The sequence below is a fragment of the Borostomias antarcticus genome (genome assembly GCF_949987555.1).
Source record: "Borostomias antarcticus genome assembly, chromosome: 12".
NCBI classification, from domain to species: Eukaryota; Metazoa; Chordata; class Actinopteri; order Stomiiformes; family Stomiidae; genus Borostomias; species Borostomias antarcticus.
In genome coordinates, this window is record NC_140245.1 from 166,933 (window position 1) to 190,880 (window position 23,948).

Sequence of the window (23,948 nt, forward strand, 5' to 3'; positions counted from 1 at the left end):
CCTGCCTACCTGCCTACCTGCCTACCTTCCTACCTACCTACCTACCTACCTACCCCACTACCTACCTACCTACCTACCTACCTACCTACCTACCTACCTACCTACCTACCTACCCACCCACCCACCTACCTATCTACTGTACCGACATTGAACATAGCAAAAATTGGCATCACGAACCATTCTATTATCACTCACATCCTCTGAAATACATGTCGCCCATATTTGGAGCCGTCAGTCGTTCATGTTGTTCTCTGATTATTAGCCAAATGCTTCCCTCGCACAAGAACTGGAGGAACATCATCTTCTTTCCCGTCACGCCCGTCTTCCTCCCCCCTCCCCTGGTCAGGGGCCTCTATAGCCCCTGGAGAGCCTGTCTTCCTCCCCCCTCCCCTGGTCAGGGGCCTCTATAGCCCCTGGAGAGCCTGTCTTCCTCCCCCCCCCCTGGTCAGGGGCCTCTATAGCCCCTGGAGAGCCTGTCTTCCTCCCCCCCCCCTGGTCAGGGGCCTCTATAGCCCCTGGAGAGCCTGTCTTCCTCCCCCTCCCCTGGAGAGCCTGTCTTCCTCCACCCTCCCCTGGAGAGCCTGTCTTCCTCCCCCCTCCCCTGGAGAGCCTGTCTTCCCCCCCCCCCCTGGTCAGGGGCCTCTATAGCCCCTGGAGAGCGTCCTGATAGCCTTGCTGTTGAAGAGCTGCAATTACACGACCGCTGATTGTGTTCCCGGCGTCTACGGGAGAAGTAGGTCGTAAGGAGAGGCCGTTCCTCGAATGAGTCCCTCACCCACGACCCATGATTAGAGAGGAGGCATGACTGTCTGAAGCTCCTCACTTCTCCTTTCAAAAAAGACAAGTGTTCAAAAAGAGTGTTTCTTGTGAAGTTAATGGGGCGAACTGAGTTGATGTGCTTTGAAGGGCGCAGCGTCTCAGTGCTCACGTGGAAGGCTTTCCCCTGAGAACACACAAAGGGTTTGGCTCAGACATCTTATTTTCAGTATCTGTGTGAATACTTGTGATTATTGTCCCTGGCGGTGCGCGTTTTCTCGCTGGCGTGGGGGGTGAGCAGAGGGGTACGCACGATTCCAGTCAGCCCTGTGACTAATGACTGCTGCGTCTGCCACAGGCTTGTGTGGTGTTTATCACATGTTGGGTGAGAAGCAGGCTGGGAGCACGGTTTATGGCCAGGTTCATTATCCAGGCTTTAATCACAAGCGTGGGCACGCGGGTTCAGACCGACAAACAGCAGGAAGCAGTTGATCCTCTGGATAGGAACCAGAAGCCTGCAGCTTCAAATGTACCAGCAGCGTTTGTGTTAGACCGTACCAGCAGCGTTTGTGTTAGACCGTACCAGCAGCGTTTGTGTTAGACCGTACCAGCAGCGTTCGTGTTAGACCGTACCAGCAGCGTTTGTGTTAGACCGTACCAGCAGCGTTCGTGTTAGACCGTACCAGCAGCGTTTGTGTTAGACCGTACCAGCAGCGTTTGTGTTAGACCGTACCAGCAGCGTTTGTCTTAGACCGTACCAGCAGCGTTTGTGTTAGACCGTACCTCTGTTCTTCCAGAGCCAGGAAACCAACCCATGGGTTTATGGCCGTGTGACGGCGGTGGCGTCTTCACAGATCTGTTGGGTGAGTTTCATCTCCCTCAGGTCATGTGACGTGTGCCACCATTACCTTAAATGTTGCTCTAATGACTAACTAGCTGGAGGATACGTGGCCTCCCGGCTCCCCAAGCTTCCTAATGACCAGGATGTGTCACTGTGGTTACAGCAGGGGGGAACAGGCAGTTCTGACGATAGGGCCTCGCGGTCGAGGGGAGACACTAATGAGCTTGTTTGTTCTGTCCCGTTACGTAACGAGCCTCATCGTGGGCAGGTGAGTAGCGGCGTGCAGTCGGCTGTTTCTTCCGCCGTCTAATTCCCCATATGAACCTCTGTCAGGGAGGCAGAGAGGAAAGAGGAAAGATATACTTTTCACTCATAGACATTTTAATTGTAACTGTATATGCTCCCAAACTACACAGCTACGCTTCTAAATCTGGCCACAACTCTACCACTACTGGTTGGGGAAGTGTGAGAATATCAGTTTACATTCAGCTCCATGTAATCAGCGTCTATTGATATGATCCTGGGCGGGTCTCTTTCATCCGCAGATCAAAGGTGAGAGATTAGGAGACAGGTGTGATGAGCAACACATTACTAATGGAATGACTGAACCAAGACTATCCACAGTAGCTAAGTATCTAAACACTTTCATCATATTTCATGGGCTTCTTTTTTCATTTTTAATTGTTTATTTTCCATTCCATTTTCCAAAACAAATCATGATGCTATTCTGTAATTGTGAGTCTAAGTATACTGACTAAAAAGTGCAATAAATTGAGATAATTCCAAAGTTGTAGGACAGGGGAACCATGAAAGGATACCAACCACACACGCCTGCTGCTTCAGCCCTGACTGGACTACAGTACCCACCATCACACTGGGACTACAGTACCCACCATCACACTGGGACTACAGTACCCACCATCACACTGGGACTACAGGGGCTTCCTGTTGCCTGGTTACAGAACATGTCTGAATGACAATGACCCCTCAAGGAAATGCAATATACAGTATATATATATATATATATATCTGGTCGTCCCTGGCTGGTCTCTGGTCCAGTTCCAGCTGGTCTCTGGTTGTCTCTGGCTGGTGCACACACTCCTCTCATCACCTCCTCCTCTCACCTCCTCCTCTACCTCCTCTCACCTCCTCCTCTCATTACCTCCTCTCACCTCCTCCTCTCATCACCTCCTCCCATCACATCCTCTCATCACCTCCTCTACCTCCTCTCATTACCTCCTCCTCTCATCACCTCCTCTACCTCCTCTCACCTCCTCCTCTCACCTCCTCCTCATCACCTCCTCTCATCTCCTGTCATCACCTCCTCTCATCACCTCCTCACCTCCTCCTCTCATCACCTCCTCCTCTCACCTCCTCCTCACATCACCTCCTCACATCACCTCCTCTCATCACCTCCTCCTCTCACCTCCTCCTCACATCACCTCCTCTCATCACCTCTCACATCACCTCCTCTCATCACCTCCTCCTCTCACCTCCTCCTCACATCACCTCCTCACATCACCTCCTCCTCACATCACCTCCTCTCATCACCTCCTCCTCTCACCTCCTCCTCACATCACCTCCTCACATCACCTCTCACATCACCACCTCTCATCACCTCCTCCTCACATCACCTCCTCCTCACATCACCTCCTCCTCTCACCTCCTCTCATCACCTCCTCACATCACCTCCTCACATCACCTCTCACATCACCACCTCTCATCACCTCCTCCTCACATCACCTCCTCCTCACATCACCTCCTCACATCACCTCCTCCTCACATCACCTCCTCTCATCACCTCCTCCTCTCACCTCCTCCTCACATCACCTCCTCCTCTCACCTCCTCCTCACATCACCTCCTCACATCACCTCCTCCTCACATCACCTCCTCCTCACATCACCTCCTCCTCTCATCACCTCCTCCTCACATCACCTCCTCCTCTCATCACCTCCTCTCATCACCTCCTCCTCTCATCACCTCCTCCTCTCACCTCCTCCTCTCATCACCTCCTCCTCTCACCTCCTCTCATCAGCTCCTCTCTACTCTCCCTGTCCACAAACCACAACAGCAAACCACTTTGTGCTGAAGAATATGCCCAAGTAATACAAATGATCTGTTCAGAGATGTAATGGCTCAGTACATGAAACGCAGGTTCAGCAGGGGTCTGGGAACTGAATCCAGTTCCCATCTTTAATAATGCAGAGAACCCTGCCTTCATTAGAGGGGTGTTCAGAAACATGAAACATGGCGTTGTTCATAAATGTCAGCCCTGTGCTAATAAGGGCTGTCTGCTGTCCACACCGTCTGGAGTTAGAGAACAGAGCAGTAACAGAACCGCAGCCATGGCAGGGCGTGCTCATCCCGCTGACGGATAAACAATTCAACAAACAAACATGAACGTAAACAAACTTGCACTTCTCTCAACGATAAATGGTTCAGAAAAAAAAAATGGCACCGTTAAATGGAGCTTTTGATGCTCCGCTCAGCTCAGCACGGATGAAGGATTAAACCTTAGAAACATCAATAAGACGGCCAGACAGTCAGGGGGTCACGTCCCACAGTGGGCCTGCTGTGAGGGGAGGGGCAGTAGTGAGCTGCTGTGAGGGGAGGGGAGGCAGTAGTGAGCTGCTGTGAGGGGAGGGGAGGCAGTAGTGAGCTGCTGTGAGGGGAGGCAGTAGTGAGCCTGCTGTGAGGGGAGGGGCAGTAGTGAGCTGCTGTGAGGGGAGGGGAGGGGAGGCAGTAGTGAGCCTGCTGTGAGGGGAGGGGAGGCAGTAGTGAGCTGCTGTGAGGGGAGGGGAGGCAGTAGTGAGCTGCTGTGAGGGGAGGGGAGGCAGTAGTGAGCTGCTGTGAGGGGAGGGGCAGTAGTGAGCTGCTGTGAGGGGAGGCAGTAGTGAGCTGCTGTGAGGGGAGGGGGGGCAGTAGTGAGCTGCTGTGAGGGGAGGCAGTAGTGAGCTGCTGTGAGGGGAGGGGAGGCAGTAGTGGGCCTGCTGTGAGGGGAGGGGAGGCAGTAGTGGGCCTGCTGTGAGGGGAGGGGCAGTAGTGGGCCTGCTGTGAGGGGAGGGGAGGCAGTAGTGAGCTGCTGTGAGGGGAGGGGAGGCAGTAGTGAGCCTGCTGGGAGGGGAGGGGCAGTAGTGGGCCTGCTGTGAGGGGAGGGGAGGCAGTAGTGAGCCTGCTGGGAGGGGAGGGGCAGTAGTGGGCCTGCTGTGAGGGGAGGGGAGGCAGTAGTGAGCTGCTGTGAGGGGAGGCAGTAGTGAGCTGCTGTGAGGGGAGGCAGTAGTGAGCTGCTGTGAGGGGAGGGGGGGCAGTAGTGAGCTGCTGTGAGGGGAGGGGAGGCAGTAGTGAGGCTGCTGTGAGGGGAGGGGAGGCAGTAGTGAGCTGCTGTGAGGGGAGGCAGTAGTGAGCTGCTGTGAGGGGAGGGGAGGCAGTAGTGAGCTGCTGTGAGGGGAGGGGAGGCAGTAGTGAGCTGCTGTGAGGGGAGGGGAGGCAGTAGTGAGCTGCTGTGAGGGGAGGGGAGGCAGTAGTGAGCTGCTGTGAGGGGAGGGGCAGTAGTGGGCCTGCTGTGAGGGGAGGGGAGGCAGTAGTGAGCTGCTGTGAGGGGAGGGGAGGCAGTAGTGAGCTGCTGTGAGGGGAGGCAGTAGTGAGCTGCTGTGAGGGGAGGCAGTCCTCCAGGGGAAGGAGGCGGTAGTGGACCGGCTGTGAGGGGAGGGGAGGCAGTAGTGGACCTGCTGTGAGGGGAGGGGAGGCGGTAGTGAGCTGCTGTGAGGGGAGGGGAGGCAGTAGTGGACCTGCTGTGAGGGGAGGGGAGGCGGTAGTGAGCTGCTGTGAGGGGAGGCGGTACTCCAGGGGAAGGAGGCGGTAGTGGGCCTGCTGGGAGGGGAGGCGGTACTCCAGGGGAAGGAGGCGGTAGTGGACCTGCTGTGAGGGGAGGCGGTACTCCAGGGGAAGGAGGCGGTAGTGGGCCTGCTGGGAGGGGAGGCGGTACTCCAGGGGAAGGAGGCGGTAGTGGACCTGCTGTGAGGGGAGGGGGTAGTGGACCTGCTGTGAGGGGAGGCGGTACTCCAGGGGAAGGAGAACAGCAGGGCTGGATAAAGACCTTTAAAGAGGTGTTGCTGTTTCACAGACGCCCACACATCACACACACTCCCTGTGGTGTCAGTATATGTGTGGTACGTCACTGTTTGTTTGTTTGTTTGTTTGAGAGCGCCGTGTGTGTGTGTGTGTGTGTGTGTGTGTGTGTGTGTGTGTGTGTGTGTGTCGACAGTAGTAATTCTGTGTTCAGCACAAGAAGTCATGTTTGCTCAGAGACCTGATAAGGAAGCCACAGCCGGGGAGGAGGGCAGAGGAGGAGAGGGGAGGAGGGCAGAGGAGGAGAGGGGAGGAGGGCAGAGGAGGAGAGGAGGGGAGGGCAGAGGAGGAGAGGAGGGGAGTGGAGGAGGGCAGAGGAGGAGAGGGGAGGCTAGGGCAGCCGGGGAGGAGGGCAGAGGAGGAGAGGAAGGGAGGGGAGGAGGGCAGAGGAGGAGAGGGGAGGAGTCATTCTGCTCTGTGGCTGAACAAGGCGCTGACATCTGTGTCCTCACGGAGAAACACCAGAGAGCAACACTTCTTCTTCTGGGAAGATCAGTCTCATCTGGTATACTGAGGTGCAGAGAGCAACACTTCTTCTTCTGGGAAGATCAGTCTCATCTGGTATACTGAGGTGCAGAGAGCAACACTTCTTCTTCTGGGAAGATCAGTCTCAGCTCATCTTGTATACTGAGGTGCAGAGAGCAACACTTCTTCTTCTGCTTCTTTTTCAAGGGGAAGCTCAGTCTCATCTGGTATACTGAAGTGCAGAGAAAGACTAACAAGATGGAAGCTAACTCCAAGAAACAGACTTTTAAGAAGGGCAGGAGTGCCACGTTCAGTATTGATGGCTTCAACATCACAATAGGTGAGTACAGAGTAGGAGAGAGAGAGAGAGAGAGAGAGAGAGAGAGAGAGAGAGAATGAGAGAGAACATGAGAAAGAAAGAACGAGAGAACGAAAGAGAGAAAGAAACAGAACATGAGAGAGAATGAATGAATGAATGAATGAATGAGTGAGCGAGAGATGAAAGTGAAAGAGAGAACATGAAAGAGAGGACATGAAAGAGAGAAAGAAAGAGAGAATGAGAGAGAGATGAGCGAGAACTAGAAAGGACCCTCGGAGAGTGCATACCTCCACCCATGAATGTCGTCAGCATGTTCGGTGACTTTAGGGTACCCATACTTAGAGGCGAATATACTGGTGCTGCACCACTGTGTCAGTTTATGAGCAGCTGGGTTTGACAGCTGGGGCCAGCCGGATGGGTTCTCTTCAGGTCGGCTCTGATGTGTATCAGCTACCTAGCTAGCTACGTATGACAGGACTGACAGCAGTAGTCTAGCTAGCTACGTATGACAGGACTGACAGCAGTAGTCTAGCTAGCTACGTACGACAGGACTGACAGCAGTAATCTAGCTAGCTACGTATGACAGGACTGACAGCAGTAGTCTAGCTAGCTACGTACGACAGGACTGACAGCAGTAGTCTAGCTAGCTACGTACGACAGGACTGACAGCAGTAATCTAGCTAGCTACGGGCATAACTAGCGAAATCAAAGCAGCTGATCTTCGCCATGATTAATCCCAAATGAATGGAGGTGAATGGGTGGATGTGCGTGGGAGGCTGTGTCTGGTTGGAGCCGGCGGGGGGTGGTTCAGTGCACTCTGGGCTCCCCCCCCCACCCCCCAGTCCAAACCCTGGGTCTCTAGCGCCCCCACACAGGGAGCTGGCTTCGCTCAAAGTTCAATTTGAATTTGTGGATCTGCCCCGTGATTTTGATCCGCTCCAACATGTAATGGGTTCTTCCTTGGCCCATGTTACACCCCTCCACCCTGTTACACCCCTCCACCATGTTACACCCCTCCACCATGTTCAATCAATCAATCAATCAAAGCTTTATTTGTATAGCGCATTTCATACCCAGAGGCAACACAATGCGCTTTACAGAGAACAAGGGAGATGGGCAGACGACCCACCTCTACATATTCCAGAGGGAAGCAAAAAACAGTATCACCCGGGGGCCAGAAAAGTGAGCTGTAAAAATTCTTCCCTGACCCCTCTCAACAAGGCGATCGAGCAAGCTCCAGGAGTATGTTTGTCTACCGGCTAAGAACATTTATAGAGCAATAAATAACATTAAATTACATTTTCAGAGTAAGAGAGGCTAAAAACATCATAGGAGAGACATGGCAAATGGTGTATGTCTGTGTGTGCATAAATGTGCCTGGGTCCAGATAGAGGCAGGGTCAGGGGTAGGATCGGGGTAGGAAAAATGTTACACCCCTCCTCCATATTACACCCCTCCATGTAACACCCCTCCTCCATGTAACACCCCTCCACCATGTTACACTCCACCATGTTACACTCCTCCATGTTACACTCCACCATGTTACACCCCTCCTCCATGTTACACCCCTCCACCATGTTACACTCCACCATGTTACACCCCTCCACCATGTTACACCCCTCCACCATGTTACACCCCTCCACCATGTTACACCCCTCCACCATGTTACACCCCTCCACCGAGTTTCAGGAAAGTCAGTCTTGTAGCTTTTGCCTAATCCAGCTAACAGATCAACCAATGATTAAACGACAGCCATCGAAAACATTACCTTCTGCTCTCCGCTGTCTGGGGGGAGGTAAAGACAGAACGAGAGAGAGAGCATGAGAGAGAGAGAGAGAGAGAGAGAGAGAGAGAGAGAACATGAGAGAGAGAGAGAACATGAGAGAGAGAGAACATGACAGAGAGAGAGAGAGAACATGAGAGAGAGAGAGAACATAAGAGAGAGAGAGAGAGAACATGAGAGAGAGAGAGAACATGAGAGAGAGAGAGAACATAAGAGAGAGAGAGAGAACATGAGAGAGAGAGAGAACATGAGAGAGAGAGAGCATGAGAGAGAGAGAGAGAGAGAGAGAGAACATGAGAGAGAGAGACAAAACATGAGAAAGAGAGAGAGAGAACATGAGAGAGAGAGAGAACATGAGAGAGAGAGACAAAACATGAGAAAGAGAGAGAGAGAACATGAGAGAGAGAGAACATGAGAGAGAGAGACAGAACATGAGAGAGAGAGAGAGATAGACAGAACATGAGAGAGAGAGAGAGAGAGAGAACATGAGAGAGAGAGACAGAACATGAGAGAGAGAGAGAGAGAGAGAGAGAGAACATGAGAGAGAGAGACAGAACATGAGAGAGAGAGACAGAACATTAGAGAGAGAGAGAGAGAGAGAGAGAGAGAGAGAGAACATGAGAGAGAGAGAAAGAACATGAGAGAGAGAGAGAGACAGAACATGAGAGTGAGAGAGAGAGAGAAAACATGAGAAAGAGAGAGAGAGAGAACATGAGAGAGAGAGAGAGAACATGAGAGAGAGAGACAGAACATGAGAGAGAGAGAGAGAGAGAGAGAAAACATGAGAAAGAGAGAGAGAGAGAACATGAGAGAGAGAGACAACATGAGAGAGACAGAGAGAGAGAGGGAGAGATAGAGAGAGAGATAACTTGACCAAGAATGAGACGGAGAGAAAGAAAACATGAGAATGAGAGTGAGAGAGAGCGAACGAGAGAGAACAAGAGATGACTACATACTGTACATAATTATGCAATTATTGTAAGTCGCTTTGGATAAAAGCATCTGCTAAATGACTTTAATGTAATGAGAGAGAATACGAGAGAGAGAATGAGAGCGATCGAGAGATGACAGAATGAGAGAAAGAGAGAATATTAGAGAGATAATTAGAGAGAGAGAATGAGAGAGAGGGAGAGAGATAATCAGAACGAGAGAGAAATATAGATATTATATCCAGTGAGGCTTGCTATTGTATGATAGTGAGGAAAGAAGACGAGGATAGGCTTGAGCTGGCTTGAGCTAGAGAGGTTTTTGATCTGTTGTTGGTGGACACTTCCACACAGGACAGTGGATGCAGACCCTTGTCTAATTCCGTTGATTGACATTTGGGTGTGCAACCCCAGAGCAGGTGCCATGTTTCTCAGACACATGATCTCCAAGCCTGACAGACCTTTCTCCCATTGATGTGTGTTCTGAACCAGTTTAACACACAGTCAGAGAGACCAACCGGCCTTTCAAGACGATTGATTCGAATGTCATGGTCGATCGTGTCCAACGCTGCACTTAGGTCTAATAGGACAGGAAATGAGACCTTATTTGCATCAGAGTTTAGTCTGAGGTCGCTGGTTATTTTAGTAAGAGCAGTTTCAGTGCTGTGGAGTCCTAGAGCCTGACTGAAGATCCTCCAGGATGTTATTTTCTTTGAGAAAGGAGTTTATTTGTACTGAGACTATCTTTATCTTACTTAAGTATCTTACTAATGAATGGGAGGTTGGATATCGGCCTGTAGTTGTTCAGTGCATTAACATGGTTGGGTTTCTTTAGTAGCGGTTTTACAATGTACAGATGTTTTGAAGGCATCTGGGAAGATGCCTGTTTGAAGAGACATGTTTATGATCTTCAGGACGTGACTTGAAGCATCGCCGAACATCCGCTTAAATAATTCTGTATGTACAGGGTCAAGACATGAGGTAGAGGAGTTACACTCAGTGACAATCTTACAAAGCTCTGGTCATGTGATACGTGTGAATTTCCCCATGGTTACATCTTTCTTACACAGTTTGCTGAGGTCGTCTAGGTTCATGCCAGAGGTAATACTGCCTCTAATTGATGTTATTTTGTTATCTAGAACAGTGCGAGTTCTTGCTGCTCTCGTGCTGAGAGCTGTGGAGCAGTGGTGATTAACTGGGCTATAGTGGAGAATAATACCCTAGTTTCCAGCATTCATTATAATAATCTTGGAAACGTAATCCTTTCTTGCAAGGCGTGCTGCTTTGTTGTAGGCAGGCATGGCTTCTCTGTATATATTAGTGAACTGTAAGCCTAGTTTTCCTCCATTTTCTGACTTGAAATCTCGACTGGCTTCAATACCTCTGCCTTGGGTTGCCGTGGCACAATATTAATGTTTGCAGGCATTGGTGGGAGTTGCCCTTCGGATGGAGGGTCTTCGTACTTCACAGTCTACCCCTCGTCTCTCAGGCACCAGTCTACCATGTGTTTGCGGAGGGCTTCTGTGGTGGGATTCATTTTTATTGCAGCCCAGTCCTTTGTTTGTTTGGGGAATTGACGTTGACTCTCTGAGTGCCTGAGGATGAGGTCATTTTTGGAAGCATTTCAGTATTGAAGTAAAGGTTTCCAAATTCATAATCACTTTCTGTGTATACAAAAATGTCAAGAACAAAACATATAATGTTATAATCATTACCTGCTTTTGTAACAGCCTGTGGTCTGTCAACGTTGGTGTAATGCTGTGTTCAGACCGGGCGCGGCGAGAAAATTTGCGTCGCCCAGTTCGCCCAGTTCGCGGGATCAATGGGTTGCTGCACGAATCCGCCGCAGAAAGTTCAAAAAATTGAACTTTTGCGAATGTCGCCGCGCGGCGAATCCTGGCCGCCGCGCCGCCGAGTTCTGCGATTCGTGCCGCCCGTGCCGCCCGCCGCCCAGTTTGCGCGAATTGTATTGACTTTCTATTTAAACTCGCCGCGCTGCAGGAAAAATTTGCGCCCGGTGTGAACACAGCATTACATTCCAGGATGGTGAGTTGCGTGCGGGCCCGCATGATGTCATAATGGAAGTTGAGACGTTTTTGTGCGCTCTTCATCATGGCACTCTGATACACCTCCACATCACCTGTTCATGACAAGAATTATAAACAACATTAGTAATCTGGTCCACCATCCTGGACTAAGCATTCAGTCATGGGAATCACACTGGCTCTCTATATCGATGATCTGTTCTGATACCAGACAGACAAGTCATCTATATGTTTGAAGTCTGCCATGTCTTTAAGGTCTAGGAGGAGTCTTTTGTCTTTTGGAAGAGGCTTTGTCCACCACAGTGGACAAAGACAATAGTCAGGACGAAGCCATTTCTTCGTCCTCTGTTCGTCCGGGGTTAGGACGTGGTGATGACAGGCGTGCTCCACACCGTCCTCCTCCTAACGGTGGACTCCACAGATGGTAAATGGACTGCACTTATATAGTGCTTTTATCCTAAGCGCTTTACAATGGCCTCTCATTCACCCATTCACACACCAATGGCGGCAGCTGCCATGCAAGGTGCTAACCTGCTCATTTGGGAGCAATTTGCGGTTCAGTGTCTTTGCCCAAGGACACTTCGACATGTGGACAGGAGGAGTCGGGATTCGAACTGCCAACCCTACAATCATTGGACGACCCGCTCTACCTCTTGAGGCAGATCTGGTGCAGCAGTGATTTCTAGTAATGGATTAGTTCCTTCAAACAAAATGGAAAAGAAAAGAAAAAGAGGGGAGAAAGTATAAACCTTGCATAGACCCCTACCGGACACCACCCTGAACGGAAAGGTTATTATATTGTTATGGGGAATCTTGTAAGGTGACATCATGAGGTTACCTCAGGATTGGGAAACACGCCAACGACGCCCACGTGTCCTGGTGACCATTTAGACGGCTCCATTCCACCTTGATCTGGCCGCCATGTTTGGTGATTGTTCTTCCCAGCGGAGAGTGGACCAATCCCACAGCAGCTCTTGACTCAGAGGTGGGCGTGTAGAGCAGAGAGCGCTTGTCATTTCTCCTTGCCTCCGTATATCCTGGTCTTTACTGCAAGAAAATAGTTTCCTTTACGGTAGTAGTGATGCTTTGTTCACCTCTTACCCAGCATCCTTTGCCTCTCCTAAAGCCTTCCTGAGCCCCTGTACACCATACCGTTGCTATGGTTACCGCTGGGCGTCAAGGCAATCAATTGCTCAGTGGGCCTCAATTCATTCGGTGCAGCATTTTGACAAGCAGCTGCAGTCGACCATGACTTGACATTATACGGTCTGTTCCGTTCCCTGGCCTGTTGGCTAGCTTGCTGTCTGTGTGTCAGAGAGATGTATCCAAATTCCAATACACTATTCAGGAAAGTACAAATAATGTGATGGAAACCAATATTTTTTTCTACCTGAAATTGCTTGTTATTATTCGGGGGTAAAAAACAAACATTATTACCTTGCGTTATGTTTCTTCAGATTGATTCATGTCATTGTGGAGCCACAAGATCAAAATGGACGTTCTGTTTGGAACATGCTGAAGAACGCTACTTTCACTACTCATTTCATTTAGTACCATTATTGAAAACTGATAGCTAGTCAGATTACTATATACTCTGTAGTCGCCCTCACTGAGTAGCCTACACACAGAAGGGGTGAGTTCAATCTGAAACTGGTGTAAACCATTTTGCTCTGGTTTCCGGGTCGAACGAAACAGTGTGCAGCAGGCTTTTCTCTCGTTTGGTGGGTGTGTCAGATGTGTTACCCAATCAGCAGACTGATATATAAACCTCGCCGTATCTTCTCAGCTGCCATTGGTGCAACGCTGGCGTAACGCAGGGTGTTTCCGTTTCAATAACCGTTGTGTAACGTTTTGACGGGGCTGAACTCTCCCCAGATACAGACACATAATGAGGTCTTGGTACACCTCTAGCGTATCACATGTTAAACATGGACTGACCCCAGGAGGAAATACTGTATGTTGACATATTGCAGACCTGCATAAAAAGGCTTTGATAGTCATGGGCTGGAAACTTCAGATAGTCCAGTCCGGTATTCTCCCCTAAGGGAACCGCCCCCCAACACAAAGGTGGAGAGACTCACGCCTGAACCCTGTCAGACACCTCTAGGCTAGTCTTGCGTCGCCAGACCTGCTGTATCTCCACACTTTGTTTCCGCTGTGCCAGCGCTGGAGAAAGGTCTGCCTGGACCAATCACAACCAATCACAATCATTTTCATTTCATTTCAAACCTTTCACAATCACAATCGTCTTCAGCGGAGCGGTTGCTAGGTCAAGGTCAAGGTCAACTTTATTTATATAGCACATTTAAAATCAACCCGAAGTTGCACCAAAGTGCTTTACAGTATATAAAACTGCTAGGCTGTTGTTACGTATTCTTTATACATACGTACATACATACATACACACACACACACACACACACACACACATACATACATACATACATACACACACACACACACACACACACACACACACACACACACACACACACACACATACATACATACATACATACACACACACACACACACATACACACACACATACATACATACATACACACACACACACACACACACACACACATACATACATACATACATACACACACACACACACACACACACACACACACATACATACATACATACATAGATACACACACACACACACACACACACACACACACATACATACATACACACATACATACATACATACATTAAAGACTACATTACATTTCTGGGAGGGACTTGGATCTACTGACTGAACTAGCATTGACTAAGCGTATTCTTCTCACTCTAATAGGTGGTGCTGAGCGCTAGTCCTCCTGTGTTGTTGAAGAGCTGTGTAGAGCGCTAGTCCTCCTGTGTTGTTGAAGAGCTGTGTAGAGCGCTAGTCCTCCTGTGTTGTTGAAGAGCTGTGTTGAGCGCTAGTCCTCCTGTGTTGTTGAGGAGCTGTGTTGAGCGCTAGTCCTCCTGTGTTGTTGAGGAGCTGTGTAGAGCGCTAGTCCTCCTGTGTTGTTGAGGAGCTGTGTTGAGCGCTAGTCCTCCCGTGTTGTTGAGGAGCTGTGTTGTTGAGGAGCTGTGTTGTTGAGGAGCTGTGTAGAGCGCTAGTCCTCCTGTGTTGTTGAGGAGCTGTGTAGAGCGCTAGTCCTCCTGTGTTGTTGAGGAGCTGTGTAGAGCGCTAGTCCTCCTGTGTTGTTGAGGAGCTGTGTTGAGCGCTAGTCCTCCTGTGTTGTTGAGGAGCTGTGTAGAGCGCTAGTCCTCCTGTGTTGTTGAGGAGCTGTGTTGTTGAGGAGCTGTGTTGAGCGCTAGTCCTCCTGTGTTGTTGAAGAGCTGTGTTGAGCGCTAGTCCTCCTGTGTTGTTGAAGAGCTGTGTAGAGCGCTAGTCCTCCTGTGTTGTTGAAGAGCTGTGTTGAGCGCTAGTCCTCCCGTGTTGTTGAGGAGCTGTGTTGTTGAGGAGCTGTGTTGTTGAGGAGCTGTGTAGAGCGCTAGTCCTCCTGTGTTGTTGAGGAGCTGTGTAGAGCGCTAGTCCTCCTGTGTTGTTGAAGAGCTGTGTTGAGCGCTAGTCCTCCCGTGTTGTTGAGGAGCTGTGTTGTTGAGGAGCTGTGTTGTTGAGGAGCTGTGTAGAGCGCTAGTCCTCCTGTGTTGTTGAGGAGCTGTGTTGAGCGCTAGTCCTCCTGTGTTGTTGAAGAGCTGTGTAGAGCGCTAGTCCTCCCGTGTTGTTGAGGAGCTGTGTTGTTGAAGAGCTGTGTTGAGCGCTAGTCCTCCTGTGTTGTTGAAGAGCTGTGTTGAGCGCTAGTCCTCCTGTGTTGTTGAAGAGCTGTGTTGAGCGCTAGTCCTCCTGTGTTGTTGAGGAGCTGTGTTGTTGAGGAGCTGTGTTGTTGAAGAGCTGTGTTGAGCGCTAGTCCTCCTGTGTTGTTGAGGAGCTGTGTTGTTGAGGAGCTGTGCTGAGCGCTAGTCCTCCTGTGTTGTTGAAGAGCTGTGTTGAGCGCTAGTCCTCCTGTGTTGTTGAGGAGCTGTGTTGAGCGCTAGTCCTCCTGTGTTGTTGAGGAGCTGTGTTGAGCGCTAGTCCTCCTGTGTTGTTGAGGAGCTGTGTTGAGCGCTAGTCCTCCCGTGTTGTTGAGGAGCTGTGTTGAGCGCTAGTCCTCCCGTGTTGTTGAGGAGCTGTGTTGAGCGCTAGTCCTCCCGTGTTGTTGAGGAGCTGTGTTGAGCGCTAGTCCTCCCGTGTTGTTGAGGAGCTGTGTTGAGCGCTAGTCCTCCTGTGTTGTTGAGGAGCTGTGTTGAGCGCTAGTCCTCCCGTGTTGTTGAGGAGCTGTGTTGTTGAAGAGCTGTGTTGAGCGCTAGTCCTCCCGTGTTGTTGAGGAGCTGTGTTGAGCGCTAGTCCTCCTGTGTTGTTGAGGAGCTGTGTTGTTGAGGAGCTGTGTTGTTGAGGAGCTGTGTAGAGCGCTAGTCCTCCTGTGTTGTTGAGGAGCTGTGTTGAGCGCTAGTCCTCCTGTGTTGTTGAGGAGCTGTGTTGTTGAGGAGCTGTGTTGTTGAGGAGCTGTGCAGAGCGCTAGTCCTCCTGTGTTGTTGAGGAGCTGTGTTGAGCGCTAGTCCTCCTGTGTTGTTGAAGAGCTGTGTTGAGCGCTAGTCCTCCTGTGTTGTTGAGGAGCTGTGTTGAGCGCTAGTCCTCCTGTGTTGTTGAGGAGCTGTGTTGTTGAGGAGCTGTGTTGTTGAGGAGCTGTGTTGAGCGCTAGTCCTCCTGTGTTGTTGAAGAGCTGTGTAGAGCGCTAGTCCTCCCGTGTTGTTGAAGAGCTGTGTTGAGCGCTAGTCCTCCTGTGTTGTTGAGGAGCTGTGTTGTTGAGGAGCTGTGTTGTTGAGGAGCTGTGTTGAGCGCTAGTCCTCCTGTGTTGTTGAGGAGCTGTGTTGTTGAGGAGCTGTGTTGAGCGCTAGTCCTCCTGTGTTGTTGAGGAGCTGTGTTGAGCACTAGTCCTCCTGTGTTGTTGAAGAGCTGTGTTGAGCGCTAGTCCTCCCGTGTTGTTGAGGAGCTGTGTTGAGCGCTAGTCCTCCTGTGTTGTTGAGGAGCTGTTTTGTTTAATAGGTGGTGCTGAGCGCTAGTCCTCCTGTGTTGTTGAGGAGCTGTGTTGAGCGCTAGTCCTCCTGTGTTGTTGAGGAGCTGTGTTGAGCGCTAGTCCTCCTGTGTTGTTGAGGAGCTGTGTAGAGCGCTAGTCCTCCTGTGTTGTTGAAGAGCTGTGTTGAGCGCTAGTCCTCCTGTGTTGTTGAGGAGCTGTGTTGAGCGCTAGTCCTCCTGTGTTGTTGAGGAGCTGTGTAGAGCGCTAGTCCTCCTGTGTTGTTGAAGAGCTGTGTTGAGCGCTAGTCCTCCCGTGTTGTTGAGGAGCTGTGTTGAGCGCTAGTCCTCCCGTGTTGTTGAGGAGCTGTGTTGAGCGCTAGTCCTCCCGTGTTGTTGAGGAGCTGTGTTGAGCGCTAGTCCTCCCGTGTTGTTGAGGAGCTGTGTTGAGCGCTAGTCCTCCTGTGTTGTTGAGGAGCTGTGTTGAGCGCTAGTCCTCCCGTGTTGTTGAGGAGCTGTGTTGTTGAAGAGCTGTGTTGAGCGCTAGTCCTCCCGTGTTGTTGAGGAGCTGTGTTGAGCGCTAGTCCTCCTGTGTTGTTGAGGAGCTGTGTTGTTGAGGAGCTGTGTTGTTGAGGAGCTGTGTAGAGCGCTAGTCCTCCTGTGTTGTTGAGGAGCTGTGTTGTTGAGGAGCTGTGTTGTTGAGGAGCTGTGCAGAGCGCTAGTCCTCCTGTGTTGTTGAGGAGCTGTGTTGAGCGCTAGTCCTCCTGTGTTGTTGAAGAGCTGTGTTGAGCGCTAGTCCTCCTGTGTTGTTGAGGAGCTGTGTTGAGCGCTAGTCCTCCTGTGTTGTTGAGGAGCTGTGTTGTTGAGGAGCTGTGTTGAGCGCTAGTCCTCCTGTGTTGTTGAGGAGCTGTGTTGTTGAGGAGCTGTGTTGTTGAGGAGCTGTGTTGAGCGCTAGTCCTCCTGTGTTGTTGAGGAGCTGTGTTGTTGAGGAGCTGTGTTGTTGAGGAGCTGTGTTGAGCGCTAGTCCTCCTGTGTTGTTGAGGAGCTGTGTTGAGCGCTAGTCCTCCTGTGTTGTTGAAGAGCTGTGTTGAGCGCTAGTCCTCCCGTGTTGTTGAGGAGCTGTGTTGAGCGCTAGTCCTCCCGTGTTGTTGAGGAGCTGTGTTGAGCGCTAGTCCTCCTGTGTTGTTGAGGAGCTGTGTTGTTGAGGAGCTGTGTTGAGCGCTAGTCCTCCTGTGTTGTTGAGGAGCTGTTTTGTTTAATAGGTGGTGCTGAGCGCTAGTCCTCCTGTGTTGTTGAGGAGCTGTGTAGAGCGCTAGTCCTCCTGTGTTGTTGAGGAGCTGTGTTGAGCGCTAGTCCTCCTGTGTTGTTGAGGAGCTGTGTAGAGCGCTAGTCCTCCTGTGTTGTTGAAGAGCTGTGTTGAGCGCTAGTCCTCCTGTGTTGTTGAAGAGCTGTGTTGAGCGCTAGTCCTCCTGTGTTGTTGAGGAGCTGTGTTGTTGAAGAGCTGTGTAGAGCGCTAGTCCTCCCGTGTTGTTGAAGAGCTGTGTTGAGCGCTAGTCCTCCTGTGTTGTTGAGGAGCTGTGTTGTTGAGGAGCTGTGTTGTTGAGGAGCTGTGTTGAGCGCTAGTCCTCCTGTGTTGTTGAGGAGCTGTGTAGAGCGCTAGTCCTCCTGTGTTGTTAATGAGCTGTGTTGATAGTGAGTTTCTATTGTCAGAGCTGGGCAGTTCCACAGCACGGTCTCACTGACGAACCCTGACTTCCACACTAAGTAAAACCCAGAAAGCTCTTTTTTTTACTTCAATCCATGTTCCATATCTGAAGAGTTTCCAAGTTTCCAGGCTTTACTCGTTGCAAAATTCTGTTACTTACTCAGTTATCCAGCTTTGTGAAACAGCCCCCTGGTTTCTGAGGTGACACAGCTTCAACCTGAAGTCGTTGGTTCTCACCTGACCAGGACAGATTGCCCTGTGAGTGCCGTGAGGGAGGGGCCGACTCTACTGACACACAACTAGCAATCAGTGGCAACAGGTCGTTCACCACTGCTGGCTTAGCCTGCAACAGCCTGCAGGGGACTGCTTTCTCCAAGGGCAACAGAAGACTAGGGCAGCCAAGGGCAACAGAAGACTAGGGCAGCCAAGGGCAACAGAAGACTAGGGCAGCCAAGGGCAACAGAAGACTAGGGCAGCCAAGGGCAACAGAAGGATAGGGCAGCCAAGGGCAACAGAAGACTAGGGCAGCCAAGGGCAACAGAAGACTAGGGCAGCCAAGGGCAACAGAAGGATAGGGCAGCCAAGGGCAACAGAAGGATAGGGCAGCCAAGGGCAACAGAAGGATAGGGCAGCCAAGGGCAAACAGAAGACTAGGGCAGCCAAGGGCAACAGAAGACTAGGGCAGCCAAGGGCAACAGAAGGATAGGGCAGCCAAGGGCAACAGAAGACTAGGGCAGCCAAGGGCAACAGAAGGATAGGGCAGCCAAGGGCAACAGAAGGATATCACCTCTAGACTCATATGAACCCTGTCAGACGTGTCTCATGCAGAACGTTTCTCTGTGTCTCTGCAGTGGCCGATGGTGACGGAGAGAGTTCTGCCAAACCTCTGGCCCGGTTTGCACGTAAGTCTCTTCAGCATGTTTGGATCTTTAACACGGCACATAGCCAAAGATATTACCTTAAAAAAACACTTTGACTGCAGGCGGATAAAGTATGCTGCCTGACTCCCTGTGTCAGGATGAGAGAGTGATGACACTGGACCTCCACAAGGGGGCGCCAGAACACAGGAGCGTGATGCTTACTGTCACAGCTGAGAGGACTCGTGATTCATGTCTTACTAGAGAAAATAGATCAAATATGATCATTAGCAAAGTGTCCTCAGCGATGACATAGCACTTTGTTGATACTTAACACACGCGTGAGAATGATTCAGGATCCCGTCACAATCACAACACGTATAATAAACAGTCCAACTCATTAAAGTATGAAGTGGTAATTTGAGAACTTTTACACAGCCATCGTTGTGTGTTTGCAGGCTCAAAGTCCCAGAGTGCTTTGTGGAGCGTGTTGACGGCAGGGATCAGAGATAAGGAGCTGGACCTGCGGACGCAGCAGGAGATCCTGGCGGACGAGCTTCCTGGCGCCGACGTCCCCGAGGCCACGGAGAAGACGGCCCTCAGGTTCGGTTCTGCTCAGCCGGCCGCCACGCCAGACCTCGCAACACTAGAACGCTGTTTGAGAGGGTTTGGTCTTTGTTCCTGTTCGTTTTAGACAGGAAGAACAGAACAGAACCGGCTGATCCTGGACCTGAGGCCCCGTGTCTAGAGGGGTGTTCTGGGCCTGAGACCCCGTGTCTAGGGGGGTGTTCTGGGGGGGGGTGTTCTGGGCCTGGGGCCCCGTGTCTAGAGGGGTGTTCTGGGCCTGAGGCCCCGTGTCTGGGGGGGTGTTCTGGGGGGGGGGGTGTTCTGGACCTGAGGCCCCGTGTCTAGAGGGGTGTTCTGGGGGGGGGGGGTGTTCTGGGCCTGGGGCCCTGTGTCTAGGGGGGTGTTCTGGACCTGAGGCCCCGTGTCTAGGGGGGTGTTCTGGGGGGGGTTGTTCTGGACCTGAGGCCCCGTGTCTAGGGGGGTGTTCTGGGGGGGGTTGTTCTGGACCTGAGGGCCCGTGTCTAGGGGGGTGTTCTGGGGGGGGTTGTTCTGGACCTGAGGGCCTGTGTCTAGGGGGGTGTTCTGGGGGGGGTTGTTCTGGACCTGAGGCCCCGTGTCTAGGGGGGTGTTCTGGGCCTGAGGGCCCGTGTCTAGGGGGGTGTTCTGGGCCTGGGGCCCCGTGTCTAGGGGGGTGTTCTGGGCCTGAGACCCTGTGTCTAGAGGGGTGTTCTGGGCCTGAGACTACAGGATATTTAAAATCCGAACTGATTTCTAAATGTGGTTGCCTCACGCTCATCAGGAGAATCTTAACAGATGTTCTTCTTGCAAATCTCAAACATGCGCACGCAACAAGATTTGAAAGTAACGGCACAAAACACACTAGGGGATATTATCCTATTATAGTGTAATAATGTAAATATCAAACATGTTTGATATTATCAGGGCTGCAGGCCATGTGGGAAGGTTCAGATTGGACCTGTAACCCGTCACATCTGGGCCCAGCTCCATACCGAACAACGTTCCAGATTTCTCCTCTGATTGTCGGGAGGGGTGAATGGGGGATAAATGGGACCAGGAGTCCTGTATTGTGAGCAGCCTGGACGTCCCAGCCCGGTCCGATCCCCCAGAGACAGAACCACCCCTACGGTCCGATCCCACAGAGACAGAACCAGCCCTACGGTCCGATCCCAGAGACAGAACCACCTCTACGGTCCGATCCCACACAGACAGAACCACCCCTACGGTCCGATCCCAGAGACAGAACCAGCCCTACGGTCCGATCCCAGAGACAGAACCAGCCCTACGGTCCGATCCCAGAGAGACAGAACCACCTCTACGGTCCGATCCCACAGAGACAGAACCACCCCTACGGTCCGATCCCAGAGAGACAGAACCACCTCTACGGTCCCATCCCACAGAGACAGAACCACCCCTACGGTCCCATCCCACAGAGACAGAACCACCCTTACGGTCCGATCCCACACAGACAGAACCACCCTTACGGTCCGATCCCAGAGACAGAACCAGCCCTAGGGTCCGATCCCACAGACACAGAACCACCCCTTCGGTCCGATCCCACAGAGACAGAACCACCCCTACGGTCCCATCCCAGAGACAGAACCAGCCCTACGGTCCGATCCCAGAGACAGAACCAGCCCTACGGTCCGATCCCAGAGACAGAACCACCCCTTCGGTCCGATCCCACAGACACAGAACCAGCCCTACGGTCCGATCCCACAGAGACAGAACCACCCCTACGGTCCGATCCCAGAGACAGAACCACCCCTACGGTCCGATCCCACAGAGACAGAACCACCCCTACGGTCCGTTCCCACAGAGACAGAACCAGCCCTACGGTCCGATCCCAGAGACAGAACCACCCCTACGGTCCGATCCCAGAGACAGAACCAGCGCTGCTGTGAGCCTCACATGGTTGATATGTTCTTGATTTCCCTGCAGCTGAGCGCATTACTGGTCCTGTTAGAGGGAGGTTCATTCTTTACTGAAACTAAATCACACACTTACTCTCTCTCTCTCACACACACACACACACACACACACACACACACACACACACACACACACACACGTCACACACACTCACGTCTCACACACACACACACACACACACACACACACACACACACACACACACACACACACACACTCTCTCCAAGGCTCATTGTGATGCGTCTCTGGCCCAGGCTCTGAAGGACTCGGGGCTGATTGATTCCTCCTGATAATGAACACTTGAAGCCAGCAGCATTAACATAATGTTGTCACTTTCACAATCCTGCATGGCACATTACACACAGCTCTCATTAACCTGCCGGCCCAGGGGCCCCGGACGGAGATTACAGGTGTCAGAGAGGAGCGCTCTGTCAGGGGGGGGGGGGGGGGGGGGGCGCTCTGTCAGGGGGGGGGGGGGGGGGCACTATGCTAAGGCGTTCCCTGCTGGGTAGGAGAGAGAAAGAGACAGCCCCCCAAACATTCAAAACTCCTGAATCATTTATGATGCTGTGTTGGAATAGGTAGACCGAGCTAAAGATGATTTCAAACACAGATGATATGTAGGCATAGGCAGTAGTGATCTCATACAGAGATTATATATATATATATAAGAGAGATAGTTCCACAGAAAGATCAGAATGTGTGGATTTGTAGTGTATAGATCTATACGCTGTGAGAAGACCAGACTGTGATGTGGTCTGTGATGTGGTCTGTGATGTGGTCTGTGATGTGGTCTGTGATGTGGTCTGTGATGTGGTCTGTGATGTGGTCTGTGATGTGGACTGTGATGTGGTCTGTGATGTGGTCTGTGATGTGGTCTGTGATGTGGTCTGTGATGTGGTCTGTGATGTTTGTGATCTATGAGACTGAGAGGAGACACGGACATCTCTGTGCTGTGATCAATATTCTGTCCAGGCTGCGTTCAGAGGAACTGCTGACCCCTGACCCCTGCAGTCTGGCAGCGCGCGGAGGTCTCACCGGACGGTTATTTGGTTTGCCATCTCGTTCGCCATCTCGTTTGACCCTTGTTGTCCCAGACTGGAATTCGCTCCGTTCCAGCTCCATCTCAGACTCATTGCATCGTTCATTGTGATTCCTCTCAAGTGACACCGGCCTCTCCTTCCATCTCGTTGGCGCAGAGGGAGATAATGGGATAGGAAGTCATTTTCCAGCTGACTGGAGACAGCTTGGCCCTTTCATTTCAAAACTACAGCAGGGATATTGGATGAAAGGGAGGAGCAGCAGAGGCAGACTCGTCTTTAGGGGGAGGTGAGAGGATCCTGAGGATATGGGGTCAGGGGTCGGGGCAGGGTTCAAAGGCCCTGGGGTTAAATAACTGTATATTAGTCATTCAGCAAGTTTTTATCCAAAGCGACTTAGAATAAACGCGTTTAACGTAGGTAGTCAGTGTGCTACTACTCACCAGAACTCACAGTGCATCTTTCTTCTATAATTTTCATATATTATAGATTCATTACTCATGTAGTGAAATATTTCAAGGCTGATTGCGTCCATGCCGCGCTCCACGCTGATGCAGTAATTTGTGCAAAAGGAGCCCCCACCAAGTATTGAGTGTATAAATGAACATTTATACACTCAACATATAAAGGTGTGGGTTCTGAGGTGTGGGTTCTGTGGTGTGGGTTCTGAGGCGTGGGTTCTGTGGTGTGGGTTCTGAGGTGTGGGTTCTGAGGTGTGGGTTCTGAGGTGTGGGTTCTGAGGCGTGGGTTCTGAGGCGTGGGTTCTGAGGCGTGGGTTCTGAGGTGTGGGTTCTGAGGCGTGGGTTCTGAGGTGTGGGTTCTGAGGCGTGGGTTCTGAGGTGTGGGTTCTGAGGTGTGGGTTCTGAGGCGTGGGTTCTGAGGTGTGGGTTCTGTGGTGTGGGTTCTGTGGTGTGGGTTCTTGGTGTGGGTGGTTCTGAGGCGTGGGTTTTCTGGTGTGGGTTCTGAGGTGTGGGTTCTGTGGTGTGGGTTCTGAGGTGTGGGTTCTGAGGCGTGGGTTCTGAGGCGTGGGTTCTGTGGTGTGGGTTCTGAGGCGTGGGTTCTGAGGTGTGGGTTCTGTGGTGTGGGTTCTGAGGTGTGGGTTCTGAGGTGTGTGTTCTGAGGTGTGGGTTCTGTGGTGTGGGTTCTGAGGTGAGGGTTCTGAGGTGTGGGTTCTGTGGTGTGGGTTCTGAGGCGTGGGTTCTGAGGTGAGGGTTCTGAGGTGTGGGTTCTGAGGCGTGGGTTCTGAGGCGTGGGTTCTGAGGCGTGGGTTCTGAGGCGTGGGTTCTGTGGTGTGGGTTCTGTGGTGTGGGTTCTGTGGTGTGGGTTCTGAGGCGTGGGTTCTGAGGTGTGGGTTCTGAGGCGTGGGTTCTGAGGCGTGGGTTTTCTGGTGTGGGTTCTGAGGCGTGGGTTCTGAGGTGTGGGTTCTGAGGTGTGGGTTCTGAGGCGTGGGTTCTGAGGTGTGGGTTCTGAGGTGTGGGTTCTGTGGTGTGGGTTCTGTGGTGTGGGTTT

At 51.6% G+C, this 23,948-nt stretch overlaps 1 protein-coding gene across 1 annotated transcript in view; it reads left to right on the forward strand.

Moving 5' to 3' along the window:
- Positions 1–6,449: 6,449 nt before the first annotated feature.
- LOC311316296 (dual specificity calcium/calmodulin-dependent 3',5'-cyclic nucleotide phosphodiesterase 1A-like) overlaps positions 6,450–23,948 on the forward strand; it is a gene marked incomplete at its 5' end in the record, with an annotated part of 61,420 nt that continues 43,921 nt past the window's right edge. The window contains 3 exons of the mRNA XM_084447138.1: positions 6,450–6,531; positions 18,877–18,927; positions 19,341–19,485. Coding sequence (XP_084303264.1) covers positions 6,450–6,531; positions 18,877–18,927; positions 19,341–19,485 — 278 coding nt within the window. The remainder of the gene's footprint in view (positions 6,532–18,876; positions 18,928–19,340; positions 19,486–23,948) is intronic.